The sequence below is a fragment of the Crinia signifera genome, chromosome 2 (genome assembly GCF_055691185.1).
Source record: "Crinia signifera chromosome 2, ASM5569118v1, whole genome shotgun sequence".
Classification (NCBI taxonomy): domain Eukaryota; kingdom Metazoa; phylum Chordata; class Amphibia; order Anura; family Myobatrachidae; genus Crinia; species Crinia signifera.
Window position 1 is genome coordinate 189,501,545 of NC_139218.1, and position 24,184 is coordinate 189,525,728.

Genomic DNA, 24,184 nt, shown 5'->3' on the forward strand with positions numbered 1-24,184 from the left:
GTATTCCACATGGATGTTTAATCAAAGTGTTCCAAGATACGATGCCGCGTTTCCCCGCCTCCTTTTCGTGTCAGCGGCTTCCTCAGTAACGATCTGAGGAAGCCGCTGACACCGGAAAGGAGGCGGGGAAGCGCGTCATCGTATCGTGGAACAAACAAAATCTGGTTATATGGTTTCTGCCAAACTGGGGCTGGGCCATATATTTGGAAATAAGTTAATTGGCTCCAATTCAACAGATAATGTATTTAGGTGTCTAAGTTGTACTATAGAATTACTCTTAGGGAGTACAAGGAAATTCAGGCATGATCTGCCTACAGTACTTCTGTGTTTTCCATACAGCTAAAACCAGGTCTGGCCAAACCAGTTCTAGAGATCTACTAACAGCTCTTGTTTTCCAGACCACCTAGCTGGTGCCCAGGTGTAGTAATTACTAACTCACATTTTCAAATGTGCACGATATTCCTAACCCACACAGATCCACAGGGGTATGGCTCATTAGGTCACCAGCATTATGGTTGACAAGCATTAGGTCGACACCATTAGGTTGAAATTTGTACGTCAACAGAGTCATTATGTCGATCGACATGGGTAAGGTCGACATTGAAAAAGTCGACACTTTTTGTACCTGGAATGTCAACACAGTCCTGATAAACTCTAAAACATAGCACCGTGTCCCCTCGCATGGCTTGCTGCATTCGCCATGCTTCGGGCACGGTACCTCACTACGATCAGCACACTGTTATTCTCCTACCACGCCCTAGTGTATGGTAGGACATGATGTACCACCTGTCGGCACATTTTGCCTAAAAAACACCAAAAAAAAACATGTCGATCTAATAACCCATGTCGACCTAATGCTTGTCGACCATCATGCTGGTGACCCAATGACCGTATCCCTCCAGAGGTGGCCTGGGAAAACATGAACTGCTGGTAGATCTCTAGGACTGATTTGGCTCTCTTGAACAGCCCACAAAGGGGCAAGTGGACAAGGGTGAATCGAAGAAAAACGGTCACATTATCAGTGTCTGATTCGAAAGATGCAAGTGCAGTAAGTTGGAGAACATATCTACTACAGCACATAATGCAAGGATCCCATAAGAGATTTGTTACAAGTGACTTCTGGAAATACAAATGGTAAAAAAATAAAAACAATGTGGTAAATATAATTAGCCCCCATTTTAAAATTTTGTGGTGGTAGTCCTATCCAATCTATTGAGACTGCAGGGGTAACCCTTGTGCATTTCATCACTGTAATATAGATCTTGTTTTAGACAAATGGTTACAATTGCTGTTCATGCTTTTACTTCCTAGATCCCAAAAGTTGTGCAGATTATACATAGTTAGGTTTGCTAACAAATGAGAATGAGATAATGGCAAGATCCTTGAGATAGGACACTTATGTAGGTATGTATGAGTTAAGGATGTTTATAAATAGTTTGGAAAGAAAATATAAAATTGAACAACCTTGTATTGTACTGAGACCACAACAGTCTATTTAAAATAACTAGGCCGATCCATGAGAAATAAATTTGCCAATTCCTAAGAAAATGGGGTTTTGATACCTACCGGTAAATCCTTTTCTCTAACTCAACAGGGGATACTGGAATGCAGTTAAATTGGGTATAGAATGGTGAAAAGAACAGACCTTCAGTTGCGCTAGGAATGGAAGCTGCACTCTATAATTCCACCCTGTTAGTGGTAAAGAAAGGAAAGAAAATATATAGAAATATAGAATGTGCTAGATGATAGCCACCACCACCTTCATATAAAATGACATAATGAATATTTGTAAAATGTATGAAAACATTGAATTTGATAGAAGCAAGTCAGACCTAGGTTCCATAGGTAAGTTTTTTTCAGGATGGCAACAGACCCAACGTGTTTCCTCACATAGGACTTCATCAGGGGAACTGATACTGATTAATAAATATATATCAATTTAAAAATGTAACCCTTATTAGGGTAATTAAAAACCTATGTTTATGGGTATAGAATGGGTAGTCAGAGAGCTAGCACCGAGCCAGATTAGATTAGTGCCTCGGGTAGCTGGTACTGTTTCAGCAGGCTCCTGCTGAGACATATATGTATAGTACAGGTTGAGTAATTGGCACTAAATATGTGTTATAAAATTATTGCTTGGCATTCAAATTCAGTGACTGAGATAGGACAAAAACTTTGTTTCATGTTTTGAAACCTTGTTTTATGCACAAATAAAAATATTTGTGTGTATTTCAGGTGTTTGATGTGTTTATACAACCTAAATGAAAGATACCTCAAGATACATCATTGAAATACAAAAATATTCCAAAATACTGAAAAATCTGTTATCCAAAATGCTTCTGGTCCTGAGCATTTTGGATAAGGGATACCTGTACAGTGAATGCTACAATGAAGAGTCTCCAGCTGTGTGACCACTGTCACTAAGGTACTGGCCAACCCTCAGCGTGACTGAATCCGACAGCCACAGGGTAGCGGTGAGTACCACTATCCTGAGGATCAGTGGTCTGCAGGTGTAATTTTTTTTTTTTAAACACACTTTATTGGTTGGAACGTGCCTGAATACAAACAGGTTAGAGTTCGTTGACATGGTGCAGAAAGGATTGCTAACATTTTACAGGTCTAATTTGCAACAAGGTCAAGTTCCAGAAAGAAAGAAGAAAAAGGATTTTCTGGTTTTTATAGAGTGAAGTGAGAAAAAGGGAGGAAAGAGAGGTTAGAGAAAGAGGAGAGAGTGAAAAGGGGGAAAAAAAGGAAGAAGAGATAGTGAGGGGGGTCCTCTCGGTGACAGGGGGGTACATTGCTCTATTATAGAAGGTTAGGTGGTGTCTCAGAAAGACTTGGAGAAGGTATGTGGGGAAAGGATAAGGGGAATTCGGAACGGAGGAAGGGTGGTGGGGGGGGTGGGAGGGTAGCCCTCTTTTAGTCTAGGTCAAAAGGGAGGGGGGGCATTCTGGGACGTCAGCCAGGGTGTCCATACCTTATGAAAGGATTTGAGGGAATGGCGTATGATTGCCGTCATGTATTCCATTTTGTAAGTATATCAAATACGGGAGAGTATTGCTTGCATTGGGGCAGGGTCTGTTTTTTTCCAGTCGGCTACAATTTGGCAAGTCATAGCTGAGGTAACATGTCTGAATAGTTTATGTTGGTGTAGGGTAAGCATGGGGGGTTTAAGTGGGAGAAGAAAATATTTGGGGTCTAAGGGGACGGCAATACCAAACAGATTAGTAAGCAAGGTCGCTACTTCCTTCCAGATTGTAACTATCTTTGGACATGTCCACCAGATATGGAGGAAGTTCCCCTCTGTTGAGCAGCCCCTCCAACACCTATCTGGAGTGCCGGGAAACATCCTATGTAGTCTGGATGGGACATAATACCAGCGATAAAGGAGCTTATACGTGTTTTCCTTGATTTTCACGCAGATCGAGCTAGAGGCCGCGTTGTCGCGGATTTCCTCCCAGTCCTCATCGTCTAAGGAGAGACCTAGGTCATTTTCCCAGGCCGTCTCATGTGGGGCCCGGGAGGAAGCCGTGCAAGTGTCCAGGAGGGAGTAGAGTGTTGAGATTAGACCTCTGGAGGAGGTTTGCTTCCAGCATATGTATTCGAAAGATGTTAGGGGTCTGGATGTAAGGGTTGGTGTAGTTTTGGAATGAAAGTGCCGGATTTGTAGGAAGCGGAAAAAATCTATGTTCGGGATCGCTGTGCCTCTTCGCATCTCGGCAAACTGGGGGAAGCTAGCGTCAACTGAGATGTCGTTAAGGTAATAAATGTTATCTTTTAGCCATCTGGAGAGGGGGGAGCGGCTCAGGCCTGGGGGGAAGGCTGGGTTATGGAATAGCGGTATTAGTGGAGAGGGGAGTGGGGCTAGGTTGTATAATTTGTTAACCCTGTCCCAAACCGATAAAGCACGGGAGATCACTGGATGGGATGCGGCTGCGTGAGGACGTTTGGTTTTGGGTAGCCATAGCAGGGAAGACAGTGTGGATAATCCTATATCGTCCGATTCTATATTTACCCATACCTTTTGGGCTCCCCAGGGGTTACTCCATTGGACGTTCTGAGACAACCGCGAGGCGTAGTAGTACCTCCGGAAGTCTGGGATCCCTAGCCCACCCTGGTAGGAGGGCCGCTGCAGTAGTTTTAGCCGTATTCGGGGGCGCTTTTTGTCCCATATAAACTGAGTGGTTTGGTATTGCAATGATTTAAACACATAAAGGGGGATGTATATTGGTAAGGTTTGGAATAAATATAGGAGGCATGAGATGTAGTAGGAAGACCATGCAGATAGGTCTGTTTTAATTATGTCTAATAATCGCGGGAAGTTGGCTTGGTAAAGTTGGTGATAGTGGTGAGTCAGGTATATGCCGAGGTATTTGATTTTCTTTTTGTTCCAATTGCATGGAAGTTGTTTCATTAGTTCGGATTTAGAAGATCCGGGTATATGAAAATCAAGGACCTCTGTCTTTTCTACATTGATTTTGTAGCCAGAGTGCTGGGAATATTGCTGTATTTCAGAAAGAAGAGGGGGAATTGAACTAGCTGGATCAGCAAGAGTCAGAAGCACGTCATCGGCATATAACGCAATTTTGTGCTCCGAGGGGCCGGTTCTTATGCCATGAATAGAGGGGTTGCCGCGAATCCTCGCCGCCAGGGGTTCCATGATGAGGGCGAAAATGCGCGGGGATAAGGGGTATCCCTGACGTGTGCCATTCGCTATTTTGAAGTGTTTCGACATGACTCCGTTGACAGAGACCCGAGCAGACGGCATGCGATATAGCGCTTTGATGCCTTCTAGGAAGGGTCCTGAGAAGCCCATCTTTTCTAAGACTGCAAAGGCAAAAGGCCAAGAAATACGGTCAAATGCCTTCTCTGCGTCTAGCGCTAAGACCAAGGCGGGGTTTTTCTGCCTCTGGATGACGTGGGTAAGGTCAATTGCTCGTCTTGTGTTATCCGACGCCTGGAATAAAACCAACCTGGTCCGGGTGAACCAGGAGTGGGAGCAAAGAAGCAAGCCGGCCCGCCAAAATCTTAGCATAAATTTTTAAGTCTACATTTAAAAGCGAGATCGGTCTATAGTTTGCACATCCGGTCGGGTCTCTGTCTGGCTTTGGGATCACCACTATATCCGCTTGGGTAGCCTCGGGGGAGAAAGAGGCGCCCTCTAGGATGTCGTTAAACAACATCACCAGGTGAGGGGCTAGTTCTTTTGCAAAGCGCTTGTAATATTGGGCTGAGAAGCCATCAGGACCTGGGGTGGCAGAGGAACGCATTGATCGGATCGCTGATACCACCTCCTCCACTGTTATCTTTGCGTTCAGGGCAGAAAGATGGGATTCTGAAAGTGTGGGGGGTGCTGGCTAAGTAGGCAGTTAAGTTATCTTTGTCAGGTGTAGATGCAGGGGGGGGCTCACTCAGATTATACAAAGCCTTATAGAATGCATGGAATTCCTCCGCTATTTCTATAGGGTCATAGGTGTGCGATCCCAGTTTTGAGGAATATATTTTATCGATAGTTCTTGACGCTTGTTGGCGCCGGAGCTTATTGGCCAGGATCGAGTCTATCTAATCTGCTTTGTCATAGAACCGTTGTTGAAGTTTTTTAAGAATGTTGGCAGCTCGGTGTGATAGAAGTGTATTTAACTGACCTCTAATTGAGTCTATCTGAGACAATAAGGCAGATGTGGGCGTGATTTTATGTTGATCCGTTAGCGAAGTTAATTGGGATTCTAAAGTGTGTATCTGTGCCGCCATCTTCTTCCGGATAGAGGAGACCTTGGAAATTATCAGGCCCCTAATCGTTGCCTTATGGGCTTCCCAGATGGTGTTGGAAGAGAGGTCAGGGGAGGAGTTTTCTTCAAAGTAGTGGGTGATAGCAAGTTTAACTTCTGCTAGCGACGAGGGGTGTTCAAGTAGAGAGTCGTCCAGTCGCCACCTATAGGACCTAGGGGGACGTTCATAGAGATCAATAAGTATATAAATACCTGCATGATCTGTCCAGGAGAATGGCGTTATACCTGCCTCTTTTACTCGAGGTATCAATGGGGAAGAAATATGGATCATGTCGATCCTAGAGTATTGTTGGTGGGGGGCTGAGTAATCAGTAAAGTCTATAGTGTGGGTGCTTTAGTCGCCATGAGTCGCTCAGTCCATTATGTTTTAAGGCTGCAATAAGGGTGCGGGAAGCTTTAGGGATATTTGACATTAGGGTGTGTGGGGGTGGGGAAGACCTGTCTAACAATGGGTCAATAATAGTGTTAAAGTCCCCTCCAATAATTATATGGCCCTGTGCTATTCTACCCAGTCGTTTAAAGAAGGTATCAAAGAATTGAGATTGGTCCTGATTAGGGGCGTATAAAGAAACCAGGGTTATGGTCAATGAACGAATGGTACCGATTACCAGCAAAAACCTCCCATCTGGATCGGCAACTGATTTAATTGGGACAAAAGGCACCCCCCTGTGAATCCGAATAGCCACTCCTCTTTTTTTTTTGCAATCTGCCGATGCAAAAAAGTTTTGAGAGAAATAGCGACCCTTAAGTTGGGAGTGACTGCCAGAGAAGTGTGTCTCTTGCAAGAACACAATGGATGCGTTTTCCCTTTTGCAAGCTCCCAAAAGGATCGTCCGTTTTTTGGGGGAATTCAGGCCGTTAACGTTTATGGACAATTATTTAAGGGCCATGGTAAAGTATGTCAAGGCAAGTTATGTATAAAACTAAATTACCAATGGGGGTAGAATGAGAGGGAAAGGGAGGCCACCCTGTGAGGTAGAGGGTAGGGAAGACGAGAGGAGAGGGAGAGGCACCGAGAGGACACCAGAGAAGAAAAGAAAATAACTGATAGATAAGAAGAGAGAGCCCAAAAGGGCTATTACCCTGAGGAGAAGGGTCCCAGGTAGGGACCGCTACAAGAAAACAAATTTTTACAAATAGTCTAAACATTTGTGAAAGAGAATTTGCGGGGGAGTGAAGAAGCGTAGTACTGGCGTGTTATGAACCGCCGGGACCGATAGCATCCCAAGCTATAGAGAACTGTCGAAACTAACTAAGCTAGCATATTGTAAGTCTCTACACATATAATTATTAACTCTACGGATAGAACTAAACAGAATAAACAATATAACAGGGGTGGATCTCACCCATAGAAGGTCGTTGTTGTAAGCACACACATGGGGCTTACTACGATGTACTTCAGTTTAGGTAAACATGAGAGAGTTCAGTTAGGCTCGCCGTTTTCCACTCGGTGACGAGAAACCCTTGTCCAATCTGGTGGTGGAGGGGAGTGTCGCTGAGGTCTAGGGGTAGAGGGACTCGCTTCGGCTCCTGTTGAAGGGGATGGAAGAAGGTCTAGTTTGGCCAAAAGGTCTTGACCTTGGGTCAGAGTCTTGATTGTTGTGCAGTGAGTCATTTGCCGACACTTGTAGCATGAAGGGAAAACCCCACCTATAGCGAATCTTGTGTTGACGAAGGATTTTAGTGACCGGTTGCAGATCGCGCCGTTTTTGGATGGTCGAGGGGGCTAAATCTTGAAATATTTGTAGTTGCATGTCTCGAAATTGGGTGGTTGGGGAGTCTCTGGTGGTTGAGAGGATCTTATCTTTTGTGTGATAATAGTGGAATCGGACAATAATGTCTCTTGGGGGTTGTGATGCAGGGGGTTTCGGGCGAAGGGCTCTGTGGGCCCTATCTAGAAGGCAATCCTCGTCCGAAAGCGATGGAGCTATTTGTTGAAAGAATTCTTTCAGGAATGTTGGTAGAGAGGAGCTAAGAACAGTTTCCGCTACATTGCGGATGCGCAAATTGTTGCGCCGAGAGCTATTTTCTTGATCTTCTTATCTCTCTTTGAGGGCCTCCATCTCTTCATGGAGTCTGGAGAGTTCTTTATCCAGACGGGATTGGGAGCGACATAAGTCGTCTGTTTTAGATTCTAAATCGTCAGTTCTGTTGCCTAGAGCTGTCAGGTCGGACCTGAACTCGAGACTGCCTTGGCTAGTTCCTGTTTGAAAGCACTTTGTACCCCTTCCAGGAGTCCGGTCATAACTGCCTGAATGTGGGGGTCTATAGTCGTTTCTGCCGTCCCAGGTTGGGAAGGGGAGTCTGAGAGCTGCATGCTGCTTGAAGAATTCTTAGATTTGGAGCCAAAGAAGTTTCCGGATGGCTGGGGAGTTTTCTTGTGTCTCTGAGACATAATAAACAAGATCGGTCTTGGCCTAGATCAGCGATCAAAGTGTAAACGTGGTATTTGTGGAGTGGAAATGGCTGAGGTGATCAGTAGTGAGGGATAGCTTTGGTCCCCGCAGGTTACAAAGTTAACTCAGGAGAGCATATTGATGATTGTCCTGACCTCCAGGAAGGAGGTTGAACTATTTAGAGTAGGGAGTCTCTCCCCTTTGAGCCCAGGGACCGGCCCTTGAGCTGATATTTCGCCGCCAATTGCACCAGGTGGAGCAAAGAAACGGTCTTGCACGGCTATCAGGGGGGTAGAGGGTTGTTATCATGGGAGGGACAAGCCGGGGCTGGAGCTGAGGCCAGGGGCTTCTGTAATGGTGGTGGACCAGACGGAGGGAGTGTGGGGTCGCTGGGTGCAGATTGGGTCTCTCGAGGCCCCAGGAGACGGTCACTCACACCGGTCCCCAGAGGGGAGGGAGCAGTCCTTGACACTCAAGCTGGGGCACCTGGTGACGTCTCAAGTCCCAGGGTCAGTTCTCTGCCCGGAAGTCAGCGAGGGTTGTTAGGGGAGGTGTCTGCTGGGTTAGGGGCACTCCTGAGCCACGGGGCATCCACAGATCTTAGTCAACTAAAGTGCCTGCGCTCGGGGTCTCTCCAGCTGTGTCCCTGCAGTCTATCAGGCCTCTAAACGTTTAGCCGGGCCCACCAGGGGGGAGGAGGGCAGAAGGGGTTTTCACTTTTAGTCTTATATGAGGTGTGTGCCAGTGGGAGAGTCTGATGTGTGTCTCCGGTGGTCCGGGACTAACCTGCTTGATGCCTGCCTCTCCCCGGGGATATCCAAGATGGCGGCCGCCCGATGATCGGAGCGTCTGCCTGAGCTGCTGGGTCTGCTCTGGTCCTGCCGTTGGGGACCAGCGGCTCCCCGTCACGGGGTGGGGGGGGGGTCTCCGGGCTGCTGGGTGTCCCGCCGTATGAGGCTGGTGGGTCACAGCGCCGCTCCGAGCGGCCTCCTGTTCCGTTCCGGCCGCTGCGTCTAAAATCGAGGCCCCGGCTTCTGTGGATCGGGTAGGCCGCAACCCGCGGGAGCGCACGGAGCACTCCCCGGCTCCGCAGCTGCTACCCGATCATTGCTGGAGGGTGGTGGGGACGGCTGGGGGTGAGGGAGAGGGTCCTGGGGTAGAGGGGATAGGGTAAAGAAGATTTTGGAGGAAAGCAGAACGGGAGCTCAGGCTGGATGCGTCTGCTCTCCTCCACAGCGTAGACACGCCCCCTCCTGCAGGTGTAATTTTAAAAGGGCTTTGCACCATAGTGGGGGGACAGGGATGGTGAGGCCTCTGCATGCACTGCCTTCTGATCCCCAGTAGCCCGGCAGTACAGAGAAGCAGGCAGCTATTTTACAGGGTGCAGTCTGTATACAAAGAAGCCTCTCGCATTGCTGCTGTTACTGTGGAGAAAAATACAGGAAGCTTCAGCACACCTACAATTATACTGGATGTTGGGTGTATGGCATGGCGGGATAGCCGTATCTTCAAATGTAAGGCTAGCTTAGTAGTAGCATGCACTCGGACACGATTTCAGCAATAAGTAAATGAAAAGGACACAACCCAAGGTTATGCTGTCAACGTTTCGGACGATTAGGTCCTTTATCAAGACCTATCTTGATAAAGGACCTAATCATCCGAAACGTTGACAGCATAACCTTGGGTTGTGTCCTTCTTTTCATTTACTTATTGCTGAAATTGTGTCCTAGTGCATGTTACTACTTGCCTCTACATTTCCCTACCAGGATTGCAAGCACCGGAACAGCTGCCTGACATTGGCACTGAGTGCAGGGCATATATCTACAGCGTGGGTAACACTCTCCCTTCAGCCCCTCTTTGCCTACTTTTTCCAGTATTCTCACATCTCAGTCTTTCAATACACTGTTTTGTGAGGACTGCTTTCCAAAGCATCAGGGCCCTGCACATTATCCAACACTCCCTTGCCTGTGCAGAGCAGCTTGCACTAGTTATGTCCAGTTTATCAAATGAACTACAAGCTGCAAGGAAAGAAAATCTGTTAAGTATATTTCTTCTGTTTATTCAAGTGGGTTTGTCTGTAGGGCTGCGCCTTGGTTCCCTATAGGTCCAAGCCTCCATCCCTTTCAATTTCCTTTGCTAAAAAGCTGGCTCTCCTACCAGATATACAAACTTTTCTCTACAGGGAGTAATACGAATTCAGTCTCCATTTGTGGGTCCCGGAGCCCCATGGAATGCATTTGCAATCAAGTTTGTATCAGGCCCTTAGTGACAAGCACTGACAAGAATATCACAGATAAATTGCTTTACTGATTTTTTTAACGTACCAAATAATTTACTTGCTTTTACTTGCAACTGCTTCACTAGAATAATGCAATCGGTTAGGTGAAGGAAACCTACACATTGTATGTGGTAAGTACACATTGGACAATTTGGTTTCCAGATATGTATTCATAGGCACATGTAGAGTTAGTTTTATGTTTCTTCCTGGGACTTGGCACAAAACTGCTCAGCGTACACGTGGAAGTCTGTGGCAACAGAGCAATGTCACTGCAGCAATAAACCACTTTACCTGTGATATTAAAGCATTCCTGGTGAAGACTGTACAGCATATACAAACCAATGATTTCCTCTGTTTTGGCGGGAAAATTAGTGTGAGAGCAGTTGTCCTATGACCGTATTGCACAATGTCTGATTTTACTACAATGATTTTTCCTCCCTGGCCACAGGACTACTAAGCCCGCAGCGACGTGACTCTCTCCAAAGGCTAAGAGCCGACATCGAGACACTCACAGATGGCTGGTTAGGAACTGCTCTAAAGTGTTTACTACTCATCCAGTCAAGGTGAGTCTTGTGTTGATGTAGTCTATACATACAGTATTATTTCACCAGTGTTTCAGAAAAGCCAGCTACTATATGTATGTATGTTATGTTCTGTTCTATATCAGTGGTTCCTAAACTTTCATTAATCACAGCACCCAAGACTTTCATCACTGCACTCCTAGGCCAAAAGGTTACTATTGAGCAAAACATTTTCTTAAATGAAGTAAATGATGTTGATCTGTTGTCCTTCATTATGTGGTGGCGTACAAGGTTGCACTTCTGTTTCTCCACTTGTGTTATGATTGGCAACTGCCAGCACTGGTTTCCCCTATCACATTGCCCATAAATAATATAATTTTACTATTGATTTATTTTTAGTTAGTTGAATCACACTAAAACTGTTTTTTTTTTTCTCTTGACAGGAAGAACTGCGTTAATGTCCTAATAACAACCACCCAGCTGGTACCTGCACTGGCTAAGGTTCTACTTTACGGTTTGGGAGAAGTTTTTCCGATTGAGAACATTTACAGTGCTACCAAAATAGGTAATTCATTTGGATCTGCTAACATATCCTGTAGAAGAGCATCAGTGTCCAAATACAGTGCATCCGGAAAGTATTCACATTCACTTCCATTTTTTCACTTTTTATTACCGTAGGTTACAGTTTTATTGCAAAACAGAATTAATTTTTTTTCCTTCAAAATTCTACACACAATACCCCATAATGACTACGTGAAAAACAGTTTTGTGGAGGTTTTTGCAAATTTATTAAAAATAAAAAACTAAGATTACATATATACACGGCCTTTGCTCAATACTTTGTTGATGCACCTTATGGCAACTACTACAGCCTCAAGTCTTTGAATATGATGCCCCAAGCCTCGCACACCTATCTTTGGGCAGTTTTGCCCATTCCTCTTTGCAACACCTCTCAAGCTCCATCAGGTTGGATGGGAAGCGTTGTTGCACAGCCATTTTCAGTTATTTCAGGAGATGTTCAGTCGGATTCAGGTCTGGCCTCTGGCTGGGCCACTTAAGGACATTCAGAGTTGTCCTGAAGCCACTGCTTTGATATATTGGCTGTGTGCTTAGGGTCGTTGTCCTGTTGAAATACGGATCTGTTAAGAGCGTTCTGTCTCTGTACATTGCTTCATTCATCTTTCCCTCTATTCTGACTAGTCTCCCAGTTCCTGCCACTGAAAAACATCCCCACAGCATGATGCTGCCACCACCATGCTTCACTTGGCCTGGTGATGAGCGGTGCCTGCTTTCCTCCACACATCATGCCTGGCATTCACCCCAAAGAGTTCAATCTTTGTCTCCTCAATCCAGAGAATTTTGTCTTTCATGGTCTAAGTCTTTGTGGTACATTTTGGCAGATTCTAGGCAGGCTGCCATGTGCTTTTTACTAAGGAATGGCTTCTGTCTGGCTACTCTACCATACAGGCCTGATTGGTGGATTGCTGCAGAGATGGTTGACCTTTTGGAAGGTTTTCCTCTCTCCACAGAGGAATGCTCTAGCTCTGACAGAGTCACTATCGGGTTCTTGGTTGCCTCCCTGACTAGGGCCCTTCTCCCCCAATCGCTCAGTTTAGACAGCTGGCCAGCTTAAGGAAGAGTCTTGATGGTTCCGAACTTCCATTTGAGGATGATGGAGGCCACTGTGCTCCCTGGGACCTTCAAAGGAGCATATATTTTCCTGTACCCTTCCTTATATTTGTGCCTCAAGACAATCCTGGAAATTATTATTCTAACTAAATGACACATCATTTTTTCCTAACACCAGTGCTCAGACAAACTGGTTAAAATCAAATTGTCATTTGTTCCCATACATGACCAGATTTTTGTTCCAACCAGATTTTGGAAACGCTGTATAATATTGGGAAGTATAGAGTACCTGAGTGAATAGCTATATCTGCATTTCTAGATTTAAAATCACAATCCAAATGACTTGTAATAGATTTTTATTGGGAATTATTTATATGGTTGGTGAGTTAAGATGTTGGAATGAATCACTAATTTCGGATACAGCTTGTAGTATCACAAAAAACGTATTCCTGTATTGTAAAAGCCTTAAAAAGCAAATTGATTGGGTTACGTATGTAATATATGTTGTGACCATGTAGTCATGATGTCAACACTAGAACGACATGTTTGCGATGTTAACACATGATTTTGGGTTAGGCTTTCATGTAGGAATTAAACTGTCTACATTCTGGCAGTGCTGACATGTTACATAATGCAACTCACCAGTTGTGGGACGACTGAGATAACTTAAGTCACTACAATAATGTCGTTAGCAATTAGTTATTCTGCTCTGTGTCTGTACAACTTGGTGTGCCCCGTGCTTTGTACAATAATGATGAGATCTTTTTATCTTCCAGGTAAAGAAAGCTGCTTTGAAAGAATAGTTACAAAGTTTGGCAAAAGTGTTACCTACGTGGTAATTGGAGATGGCAGGGATGAAGAAATGGCTGCCAAACAGGTATTCTACTCAGATTCAGATTATCCAAAGTGAATATTGTCTTTGTGTTGGCTTATTTGTACACCTCTAGAGTGTCCATTTAATAGAGATGTGCCCTTATACATCTAGCCTCTTAGTACACCACACAGCATGAGAAGCCTGGTGTAAGTGAGCTGCCAAGTCCCATGCAATTCTGCTAGCATCCGGGGTTTTTTTTGTCCCTTAATGTTAACGTGATTAGAACGAACCATGGGACTCCTGAATAATTTTGTGTGCGCAACACTTTTGTATCTGTGTGCAACTGAGTCTGTATACAAAGCATAACAGAACTTGCTGTGGAAAAAGCTGCATTGTAGTACTTTGTGTACTGATTTATAGGTCAGTATTCAATGAGGATGATTCGCCCTGTTTCACGGCGAATTTGTGCTATTTTCGCATTGGAAGGTGATTTTTTTTTTTGGGTTAGAAAGCGAATCACCCTATTCAATGTGCACTCCTCGCCGTCTTTCTAAGTGATTTTCGCCGTGTAGCAAATCGCCATCTTTTCATGGAGAAGTGAACTTTTAAAATAAAGTTGTTGTTTTACATTTGGCGTAAAAAATTCAGGAATTTTACTCTGTAAAGGGGCTTGCTATTTTTATTCATGTGCTTATAGCACATGAATATATATTTAATAAAAAAAAATATTTGTTTACACAGAGCAGCCAGCAGGGGGCTGAGAGCCGCTCATTAGATATTCATATATTCACTGCACCCAATCATTACATATGTACGATCAATACCTGGTCCCCTGTTGGCTCTTCCGGGGGGCAGCCTGTGCTGCCTGGCTTCCAGGGAGCCCACCTCCCCCCCACATACATTCTGGGGCAGTCAGGGAGACTTCCATCTCCCTGCCTGCCACCGTCCTCGGGCCGCAGGGGTTCACACTCGCCGTCAGGGGCAGCGAACCCCTGCGACGTTGAATAGGGGGGACAGTGAGGCTCCGGAACACGGCGGGCAGTGGCGACTGTGCAGCGAATCCTTAACAGGATTCGCTGCACGCCGTCAATATTCTCATTAAATACGGCCCATAGACTCTGCTGAACACTTATACACATTTCTCACTTACGGTATCTGATTAATCAACAGTGTCTACTACTAGTTGTATCACACTCCGACTAAGATGTAGCCTGAGGTGCTGTTTGGCACAAATGCAGCAGTGTATGGATAAATCAGGGATCCTGTTCACAAGAGAGGTGTGAACTTTATTGTGAGTTTTGTGCTAATGATGATTTTGTATTGTGCAGCCGTAGTCGACTCTAGTGGGATGTTATAATGCTTTGAGTATTATGTCTGTATTAGTGAAATGTGCATTAAAATGACAATGGAATCTGGGTTTGCTTGCACTATACAGTATATCTCTGTTCAGAACTTTTCTGACAGATAAAAGCTCCTCCTGTGGCCTAGTTAGAAACAGAAGTATGTTATGCACGAGTCATTTCTCAGCTACACATCAACCAAAAGAGCTGTAGGAAATGTATTGGTTTAAAAAGATATTTTACCTTCTTGTATCCCATAGCGGTGACAGACTTGGCCCCAGGGGATTGTTCAGTTACATGAACCCCAACCTTTTACATTGAATAGTGGCAACGACAGAACACAAATAACTAACAAATATATTTTATGCAGACATTACTGTTAAATAACATGTTGTAATAGTAATGGGAGTGCAATGTGTTTTCTACTTTGAAATAATCATGTTTGATGGATTGTAGCTTTTTATGGACTTGCTTATTTTCTATATCAGCTGAGGCATGTACTCTATTAATATGTCTTCCTTTCTCCTTACATCTGTAAAGCATAACATGCCTTTCTGGAGAATCGCAAACCACAATGACCTCATCTCTCTACAGCAAGCTCTGGAGCTGGACTTTTTGTGAGGTACTCTGCAAAACCATGGACTCCAACAAGCCTCGAGCTGATAAACTCTTATCTGATAAACTCGCTCACATCTACAAATTCTGAGAAGGGGAATAGCTTTTCAGTTCGGTCTTTCTCGGAAGAGAAACCATTGCATCTGCTCTCCAGTCATGCAGGATGTCCAACTTCTATTTGACATCTCACCTACCTCTTCAGTTGCTTGCCAGCCTGGTTCTTCAATCTTCTCTTTAATGTCCCACCTACCTCTTCAAGCTATTTATACGTACGTTTCATCCAGACATGAACTCTTTAGTCACATAAAAGAAGGACCAAGAATTAAAAAAAAGAACAGCTGCTGGTTTTTTTTTTTTTTTTTTAAATCTGATGTAAAATGTAGCAGTGGGTCCTGATTTACACTTTATTGTATACTGATGTCAATTGAAGCTACCCAAATCTTTTTCTTAAGGATGGAGACTGTCTGCATCAGACTTATTTGGTCTTCTCCCCTAGTCTGTGAGCTGAAGTCCTAGGACAGTGTACCTTTTTCTGGGATTTTGAGGAGTATCACAAGTCATACTGGCTTGTCTGTGGTGTTCTTGGCTTGATGACCATTGTGGAACTTTATAAAATACCTCAATGAGGGAGGGGAAAAAGGTCTCCCATTATTATACCTTCAGAGTCAGTAACTTATTAAAAGAAAACCCATAAAAATCATCTCATCACTGTTTTTTTCCCCAGTGTATTTAATGGCCAACAAAGAACACAAACTCTTGTCTACGAATGGTGAGAGATGGTAATACAGTATCTGAAACTGGTGTTTGGGTTGTTTCCCCAAACAATATTTTTGTTTTTTAATTATCAAGTGCAGGAATAAATTCATACTTGGTCTTAAGTGATAAGGCAGCCATGTGTATCTTTTTATATATGTCGTTTCTACTCTTAAGGCCCATACACACTGGGCGATTTTGAGCTGAAAGCCACTCAAAACACTAAGTTTGAGCAACTTTCAGCTCAAAGCCGCCCAGTGTGTATGGCCTGGCAATGAGTGGTGATGCGCGCTCACGCATCATCTCCGGGAAAGCCACTCATCTGCTGATAATACCAGCAGATGAGTGGCTTTGTGAATGGCTTTGCATATCGCTGTGCTATGCAAAGCTATCCGCCCTGCTGACAGCGCCGGGCAGGGGGGAAAGCCGCTCAGTGTGTATGCACTGAGCTGCTTTCCCCCCAACAATGACGGCAGTCATCACTGTCCATACAATCTGAGCATATACACCCAGTGTGTATGGACCTTAGTACAATAGTTTAGATTATTTCAGTATATAGGTAATTATATCTGAGAGCATGGTAATTACTGGTCCTGCTATGTATTTAGGGTTGCATGCTCATAGGTGTATAATTCATGTATACACAGCTGTTATACTTAGTCTACAGAATGTATAATGTTCACAAATGAAGCTGCCTCTCTGATAATATGCTAACTAGAGTTATCGCAAACTCATTCACAACTGTGTACACATTTTCCACCTATACAAAATAATAGGCTAGACCTAGTCGCAGCAATAGTGTCACTGGTGCCATGTTTCTCTACATACATGATTGCAGCTGAAGGCAGATATAATCCCAGAAATCAGCCATGACAGCCCTGCATTTTTTGCATAAAAGTTTTCAGTGTGAGCACGACAAAAGGCACCTTGGCCTACGTATAGTGCCAGCAATGTACATGCGGTGTCTGTTGATAGCTGCTTTGTTGCATGAACGTAGTTATTGCATACAAGCGGAAATTAGGCCAAATCGTGATTGCAAAACATCATACACACCCAGCTGATGGAACCTAAGAAGCTGGAAAGCTGTAGCCACAAAGGGCTATCAATGAGCACTTTCAAATGGTGATATTGGCCAATCCCAGTAAGATCACACTTTTGTTAGGTCTCAGATAATTTAGTTTTACAATATTTTCCATGCCAAAAAAAATCAGTAGACTCAAGACAAGGAATTGGAAATACTCAAATAATTTTAACCAAGCATATAAAGCTGTAATATAAAATTATACATCAGAACACTTAGCAATGTTTACAAACAATATAACGATGTTCCTTTTCATAAGAAAATATTAATACTGTAAGAACATGAGAATAAAGCAAATTTAAAATACACTGCACATTAAAAAATGTATTACATGTCCTATTTGCAACTGCCTTTTTAGGGTAAATGCTTTAATATGTAATTACCTTCCACATGCATAAGAAGTATCATTCCAGGCTATCTGATGGCAAACTGGCAGTTGAAGGAACGAGGCAGGCACTTTATGTGAAGCATTAGCAGCATCTGGCAGTGTATGCAGCAGGTGAGCAGCCTGTTCCTATCCAGCATTTCTGACAGTTTAATAAGAGGGAGGCTGGTTGTGTCCATAAATGTGACATTATGGAAAGTACATTGAACATTCAGGGACTGCAGCAATATGGTTCCTATAACTTATTGAATACAGATGTTGGTGACCGAGAATCTGATGTAGTAGTGCCCTTGTAAAAGTGCATGAATCTGTGCTTATAACTTGTAATTAATGGGAACGGAGTATGGGATTAAGGACTCAAGTGATCATTTTTGATCACCCAAATGTCATTGTGATGACCTTTATACTGACCTAACTAGTGTAATGCAGCATTTATGTAAGGAGTACTTAGAAATTGGTGTGCTTGGTTACAGGCAAATTAAACAATAAGCAGATAGCAACATTTGTTACGGTCATTCTAAAGACCATGGAGGACTGTTGGTAAAAATATGGTATTATAAGAAAACGTCTGAAGGAACCATGTTTATATTCCAGTATGTAGGCTCCTGATACTAATCTGAAAAGTTATATGTAAAGTACAAATCGCTGGATGGGGTAAAACCAATTTTTTGGGTGATGTACTTGCCACACTTTATGCCAGCTCAGACTTGTGAAAGTTTGTTTGCAGCCCTATAGACCTGTGTAGACATTTGTGCTAATTTAGGGGTGAGATTGGGCCTGTGCAGGGGTCCTTCCCTGTTTAGTGAATACCATTCCATAGCCTTTAACTAATTGCTTTTAATGGCTACCTGTACCCCTTTTATATTGCTAAACTGGGTTGGGGGTCTGATGCTTTCACATTAATCCCAGGTCACCCATTGTAAAGAGGGCAACCCGTGTTCTATCCTTCTTAAAACCTGGGTTGGTCGAACTGAGTTTTAAGCTTCGGTGCTTTCGCACAGCACCTCGACCCAAGTTGACAAGTCAGCAATCCTGCAATTACCAGTTTCTGAGGTGTGAAAGTGTTACAAGAAACAACACAAGCCTAAGGGACACAGAATATTTGCCTGAAAATTTGAGTTCATACCCTGAAACTTGTTGTATACACTATTTTAAGAGGCATTAGAAGGGAGATACATACTTTAGGTTCTTATGTGTTAGTTGGGCGCCCACTATAGTTAGTACACGCATATCCCCACTATCCATGTCGGCATGGAGTTGATTTTATATAGTGTGGCTAGTGCACTGAGCCCGAAGCATGGCGAGCCCCACGAGGGGATGCGTAAAACTAAGCAAATATGTTAGTTGGGCGCCCACTAAGCTAAGTACCATTCTTTATTTTAACAATCGCTATAGTAACCATGGCCATACTGAAATGACAATGCTGGCGCTAGTATACCGATATGGTTGTACTGCTACTTACAGTAGTTTTAATCATATGAGCATTCTAACTTTATACATGCTGGTAATGGGAAAGAAAATCTATAGATGAATATGCAAAAGTTATTCACCTTTAGGCTTTATCTTTACTTAGGGAATTGTTCAAAATGTAATATTAACAAATTGTAAGTAGTTGGCCAGTGAGACTGCAGCTGGTGGTTGTGTTGATATAGAGTCAACTGAAGCATCACTTATTGCTTCTGTGCATGGGGGACATTTTAGTTTAAAGTAACAATGCAAAAGTCTCTTCTGAATTGCCCATATAAATCTGTACAAATTCTACCAAAAATATATTGTGTACATATAAACTATTTTTCCAGTTCATGTGCATGAGGTAATAAATATAATTTATGGTAAGGCATCAAGTGCATGATACTCCTGGGAAGGAGTGTTACCAGCTTAGCATAATTGCTTTGCTAAATAGAACATTCTATTATTCTGTCTCTCAGTCTGTACTGTGGAAACAAACAACCTGTATGTCCCTCCCATAGTAATACTGTCTGGTTCGTCATAGTACACTTTGGTGTCTCTGTACACATTGGGGTGTACGAGCTTATAATACACCCACCTCAGCAGGAGGCCAATAACGAAACATAGAATAACCGTTATGAGAACATGCATTTCATACTCATCCAACATGGATGGGTACTTGAGAAAATTCCATGACAATACAAGCAACATGCTGTCTGTAGTGATAAATATATAGTACAGAATACACCTGTAAATAGTTCTGCCATCAGCAATGTTAAACCATGAGAAGTACATGATTATGGCCACTGTAGCCCTGTAGAGAAACTCCAGAATATTATTCTTCATAAAGTCTGTTTGCTGTAGATTTGCCCATACAAAGAAAGCGAGCCAGAGCGTAAGAAAGTGCAGAGCAATGTGCCAGTGTACGACCACTGTGAAGAGAGTGATGCATATGATACGGGCAGAAATAAAGCAGAAGTTCCATAGGAAGTAGATGATGGAGGCTAATGTTCCAAGATTCTTTTTATCCTTAAGGAACAGTCTCAATGATTGATGGTAGTCCAAGATTGCCCAGCTTGTACAGATAAAGGATATGGAGATACTGACATCTAGAAAAGAAACAGGTTCATTTTAAATAAATAAGATGTAATTAATCAAAACTTCTGCCATATTTTATATTGGTTTTATTTCATGTTTCTGCATGATATTAAATATCCTTTGCACTTTTTTTTTACTTCATATCTTTATTATTCTTTTTCATATACAAAAGACATTTAATATATACATAACATACATACATCAAAAATTACATTAATAGGGTCAATGAGTATTTCGTGCTGCTCTGGAGTCGTTGCGTCCGCTAGATGCTTAATTACTAATATATCATGATTTTTGGCATTTCCAAAGTAAAGGGGGGGGGCCAGTTTACCTAGTATACACAGGATATTCATGGCTTTTCACCGGTGTTTGTCACCTTGTTATTAGCCATCTTAACAGCCAAGAAGATATTTGCTAATGAAGTAACAAGTATATATTTTACACGTGATCTATCTAAACGTACGAGAATACCGTGTTTTGTGTATATATAATTTGCGGCGGGCTGCCATTTTGCCCACTCGTTTCATGAATCAACTTTGTGAGGGATATTAAGTGGATTTGTGTGGTATGGACTTGATACTCCAACGAGTTTTAGTGAGGAAAAGGGAAAAAAAAAAAAAAAAGGGAGAAAAGACAGGGAGGTGTCACCTGCCTATTGTATCATTTTTCAGTGTACATTCAGTGCATCTAAGATGAAGTGCTTATTGGTGCTCTTGCCAGTAAATAGGGTTAATCCTGTAGTGCAGTATTCCAGTATTTATATAGCGTGTGGCGGCTAGCGTATAAATATCTTTCTTGTTTAGTAGTGTGTCCAACTAGTGATTTCCAGATATTATAATCTGGAGATTCCCTGGGCTTCCAGGTTCTCCCCACGGTTAGTTTTGACAAAGAACAGAGCTTTTTTACTAATGTATCATCATTTTTGGCATTACCTAGTCTACACAGGATGCTCATGGCTTTTTACCAGTGTTTATCACCTTATTATTGGCCATCATAACATACAAGAAGATATTCGCTGATGAAATAACAAATACATATTTTACATGTGATTTATCTAAGCACGAGAAAATTGTTTACCATGTTTTGTGTGTATACTACATGATTTATAGCCGGCTGCAATTCTGCCCACCATTGCGTTGAAGCACATTGAGTGAATTTGTGTAGTATAGACATAATACTCTAACAGAGTATTGGTGGGGAGAGCACAAAAAAGGGATTTTTGTAAGAACTTACCGTTCGAATCCCTTTCTCTGATATGGTCCTGGTGACACAGCTCAACACTGGGATGTAGGAGGGTCCGAAGGAGCCAGGCACCTATCCTAAAGTTTTAGAGGGAAGGCTCCTCCCCTACTGCATCCCTGGACTCTTCAGTTCAATCTTTCAAAGCCACTGGAATACATTAACTCAGTACAAACGCCTGCACATATTATATGCACATTTTATAACAGAAACTGTTAACTTTTAACCATTTTAACATGAACATCATGAAACTTCTGGCATACTTACTGAGCGTAAGGGAGGGATCGCTGTGTCACCAGGACCATATCAGAGAAAGGGATTCGAACGGTAAGTTCTTACAAAAATCCCTTTTTCTCTTTCAATGGTCCTGGTGACACAGCTCAACACTGGGACGTTCCAGAGCCGGTCCTTTGGGAGGGTACGCTCAGGTCTGCAGCTCTCAGCACTGCTCGCCCGAATGATGCGTCCTCCGACGCGAACTCATGGAATCTATAGAATTTGGCAAATGTGTGAACAGATGACCAAGTGGCAGCTCTGCAAACCTGCTCAGCTGTGGCCCCATGTCGAACCGCCCAAGAGGTGGCAACTGACCTGGTGGTATGCGCATTTATTTTGGCTGGTACCGGTCTACCCACTTTGGTGTATGCAAAGGCTATCACAGACCGCAACCACCTAGCAATAGTCTGCTTAGATGCAGGCCAACCAATTTTGTGTACGTCATACAATACCAACAATGTGTCAGTCTTCCTGACACTCTTCATTCTGTCCACATATATGCGTAAAGCACGCACAACATCCAAAGTTCTCAACTTGTCCCTTTTCTTAGAACCCTCTGGGGGTTGAAACACAGGTAGAACTATCTCCTGATTTAAATGGAAGGTAGATACCACCTTCGGTAAAAACTGAGGCACTGTTCTCAAAACAGCCCTGTCATCATGAAAAATTAAGAAGGGAGATTTACATGACAAGGCTCCCAACTCTGAAACTCTTTTAGCAGATGCTACTGCTAACAAAAACACTAGCTTCCACGTGAGAAACTTAAAGTCAGCCGACCTTAAAGGTTCAAATGGTGCCTTCTGAAGGCATTCCAAAACCAGTGATAGATCCCAAGGTGCTACTGGTTGCTTGTATGGAGGTTTCAACCTGGATACTCCTTGTAAAAAGGTTTGAATTTCCGGCAAAATGGCTATCTTTTTCTGGAAATAGATGGACAAGGCCGAAATCTGCACCTTCAGTGACTGAAGGCTTAGACCCGATGAAAAACCATCTTGTAAGAATTCCATCATTCTTGATAGCTTAAAATGAGATGTATGAGCCTTTCTTCTCTCACACCATCGAATGTAAGTCTTCCAGACTCTATAATAATTTGCCGAAGATACAGCTTTTCTGGCCTTTTATCATCGTCTGTACTACAGCCTCAGAAAACCCTTTCCTTTTCAAAATGGTGGTTTCAATAGCCAGGCCGTCAAAATCAATCGATCGGAATCCAGGTGATTGAATGGGCCTTGTCTTAGAAGGTCTGGTCTCAGAGGTAGACGCCATGAGTCCACAGACAACCTCTGAAGCCTCGAGTACCAGGACCTCCTTGGCCAATCTGGGGCCACTAAGATCACTGGAACCTTCTGCCCCTGTATTTTCTTCAGAAGTCTCGGTAACATTGGTACTGGTGGGAATGCATAAAGGAGATCTCCCTGCCAGTGAATAGTCATGGCATCCACTGCCTCCGCTAGTGGATCCCTCGTTCTGGCATAGAACCTGGGCACTTGACGGTTGACCCTGGATGCCATCAGGTCCACATCCGGAGTTCCCCACATCGAAGTGATCTGGTGAAACACCTGAGGGTGTAAGCTCCATTCCCCTTCCTTGAGCTCCTCCCTGCTCAGGAAGTCGGCTTCTATATTCTCTATTCCTGGAATGAATATAGCCGATACAGCTGGAACATTCTGTTCCGCCCATAGGAAGATTCTGGACACCTCCCACATGGCCAATTTGCTGCGTGTACCTCCCTGGTGATTCAGATACGCCACAGCTGTGGCATTGTCGGTCTGAATCCTCAAAGGGAGGTTCTGTAACCTGTCTCCCGCCAAGGAAATCACTTTCCAGACAGCTCTCAGCTCCAAGATGTTGATTGGTAACGCTGATTCCTCTGCCGTCCACAGGCCCTGAAGCCTGAGATCCAGGACTACTGCCCCCCAGCCCCTGAGACTGGCGTCGGTAGTTACTACCAACCAGTCCCAGGTCTGTAATGACCGACCCCACTGAAGGGAATCTACTTCTGTCCACCATTTCAAGGATTCCCGAGTGTCCGAAGACAGCACTATCATCTCGGATTTCATGGTCAAAGTGTTTCCTGACCAGGCTGACAAAATGTTCCATTGGAACCTCCGAGAGTGGAACCTGGCAAATTGAAGCGTCTCGAATGACGCCACCATTTTCCCCAGGAGCTTGAGGCACCTCCATACTGAAATGCTCTGAGCCCTGAGAATCTCCTGGACTAGGGTGACCAGATTCCTGGCCTTTACCTCCGGGAGGAAAACCCGATGAAGATGGGTGTCCAGTATGACTCCCAAGAATTGGAGCCTTTGTGACGGTACCAACTGAGATTTTTGCAAATTTAAAATCCAGCCGTGAGCCTGCAAAAAACTGATGGCCTCTGCCAAGTGACTCTGCAGCATGGCTGCTGACTCTGCTTTGAACAGGAGATCGTCCAAATAGGGTATTACTGTGATTCCCCTGAGCCTCAGCACCGCCGCCATCACTGACATTATCTTTGTGAATACCCTTGGCGCGGTTGCTA

At 43.7% G+C, this 24,184-nt stretch overlaps 2 protein-coding genes across 5 annotated transcripts in view; one reads left to right on the top strand and one right to left on the bottom strand.

Moving 5' to 3' along the window:
* Nucleotides 1-16,260, top strand: part of EYA3 (EYA transcriptional coactivator and phosphatase 3) — a 95,808-nt gene extending 79,548 nt beyond the window's left edge. For all 4 annotated transcript variants that reach the window (XM_083173419.1, XM_083173418.1, XM_083173420.1 and 1 more), the window contains 4 exons: nt 10,912-11,026; nt 11,428-11,549; nt 13,390-13,490; nt 15,308-16,260. In XM_083173419.1, the coding sequence (XP_083029545.1) occupies nt 10,912-11,026; nt 11,428-11,549; nt 13,390-13,490; nt 15,308-15,388 (419 nt within the window). In that variant the 3' untranslated portion in view covers nt 15,389-16,260. The remainder of the gene's footprint in view (nt 1-10,911; nt 11,027-11,427; nt 11,550-13,389; nt 13,491-15,307) is intronic.
* Nucleotides 16,261-17,398: 1,138 nt separating this feature from the next.
* Nucleotides 17,399-24,184, bottom strand: part of XKR8 (XK related 8) — a 38,070-nt gene continuing 31,284 nt past the window's right edge. The window contains exon 3 of the mRNA XM_083173416.1: nt 17,399-20,159. Within this exon, the coding sequence (XP_083029542.1) occupies nt 19,480-20,159 (680 nt within the window). The 3' untranslated portion in view covers nt 17,399-19,479. The remainder of the gene's footprint in view (nt 20,160-24,184) is intronic.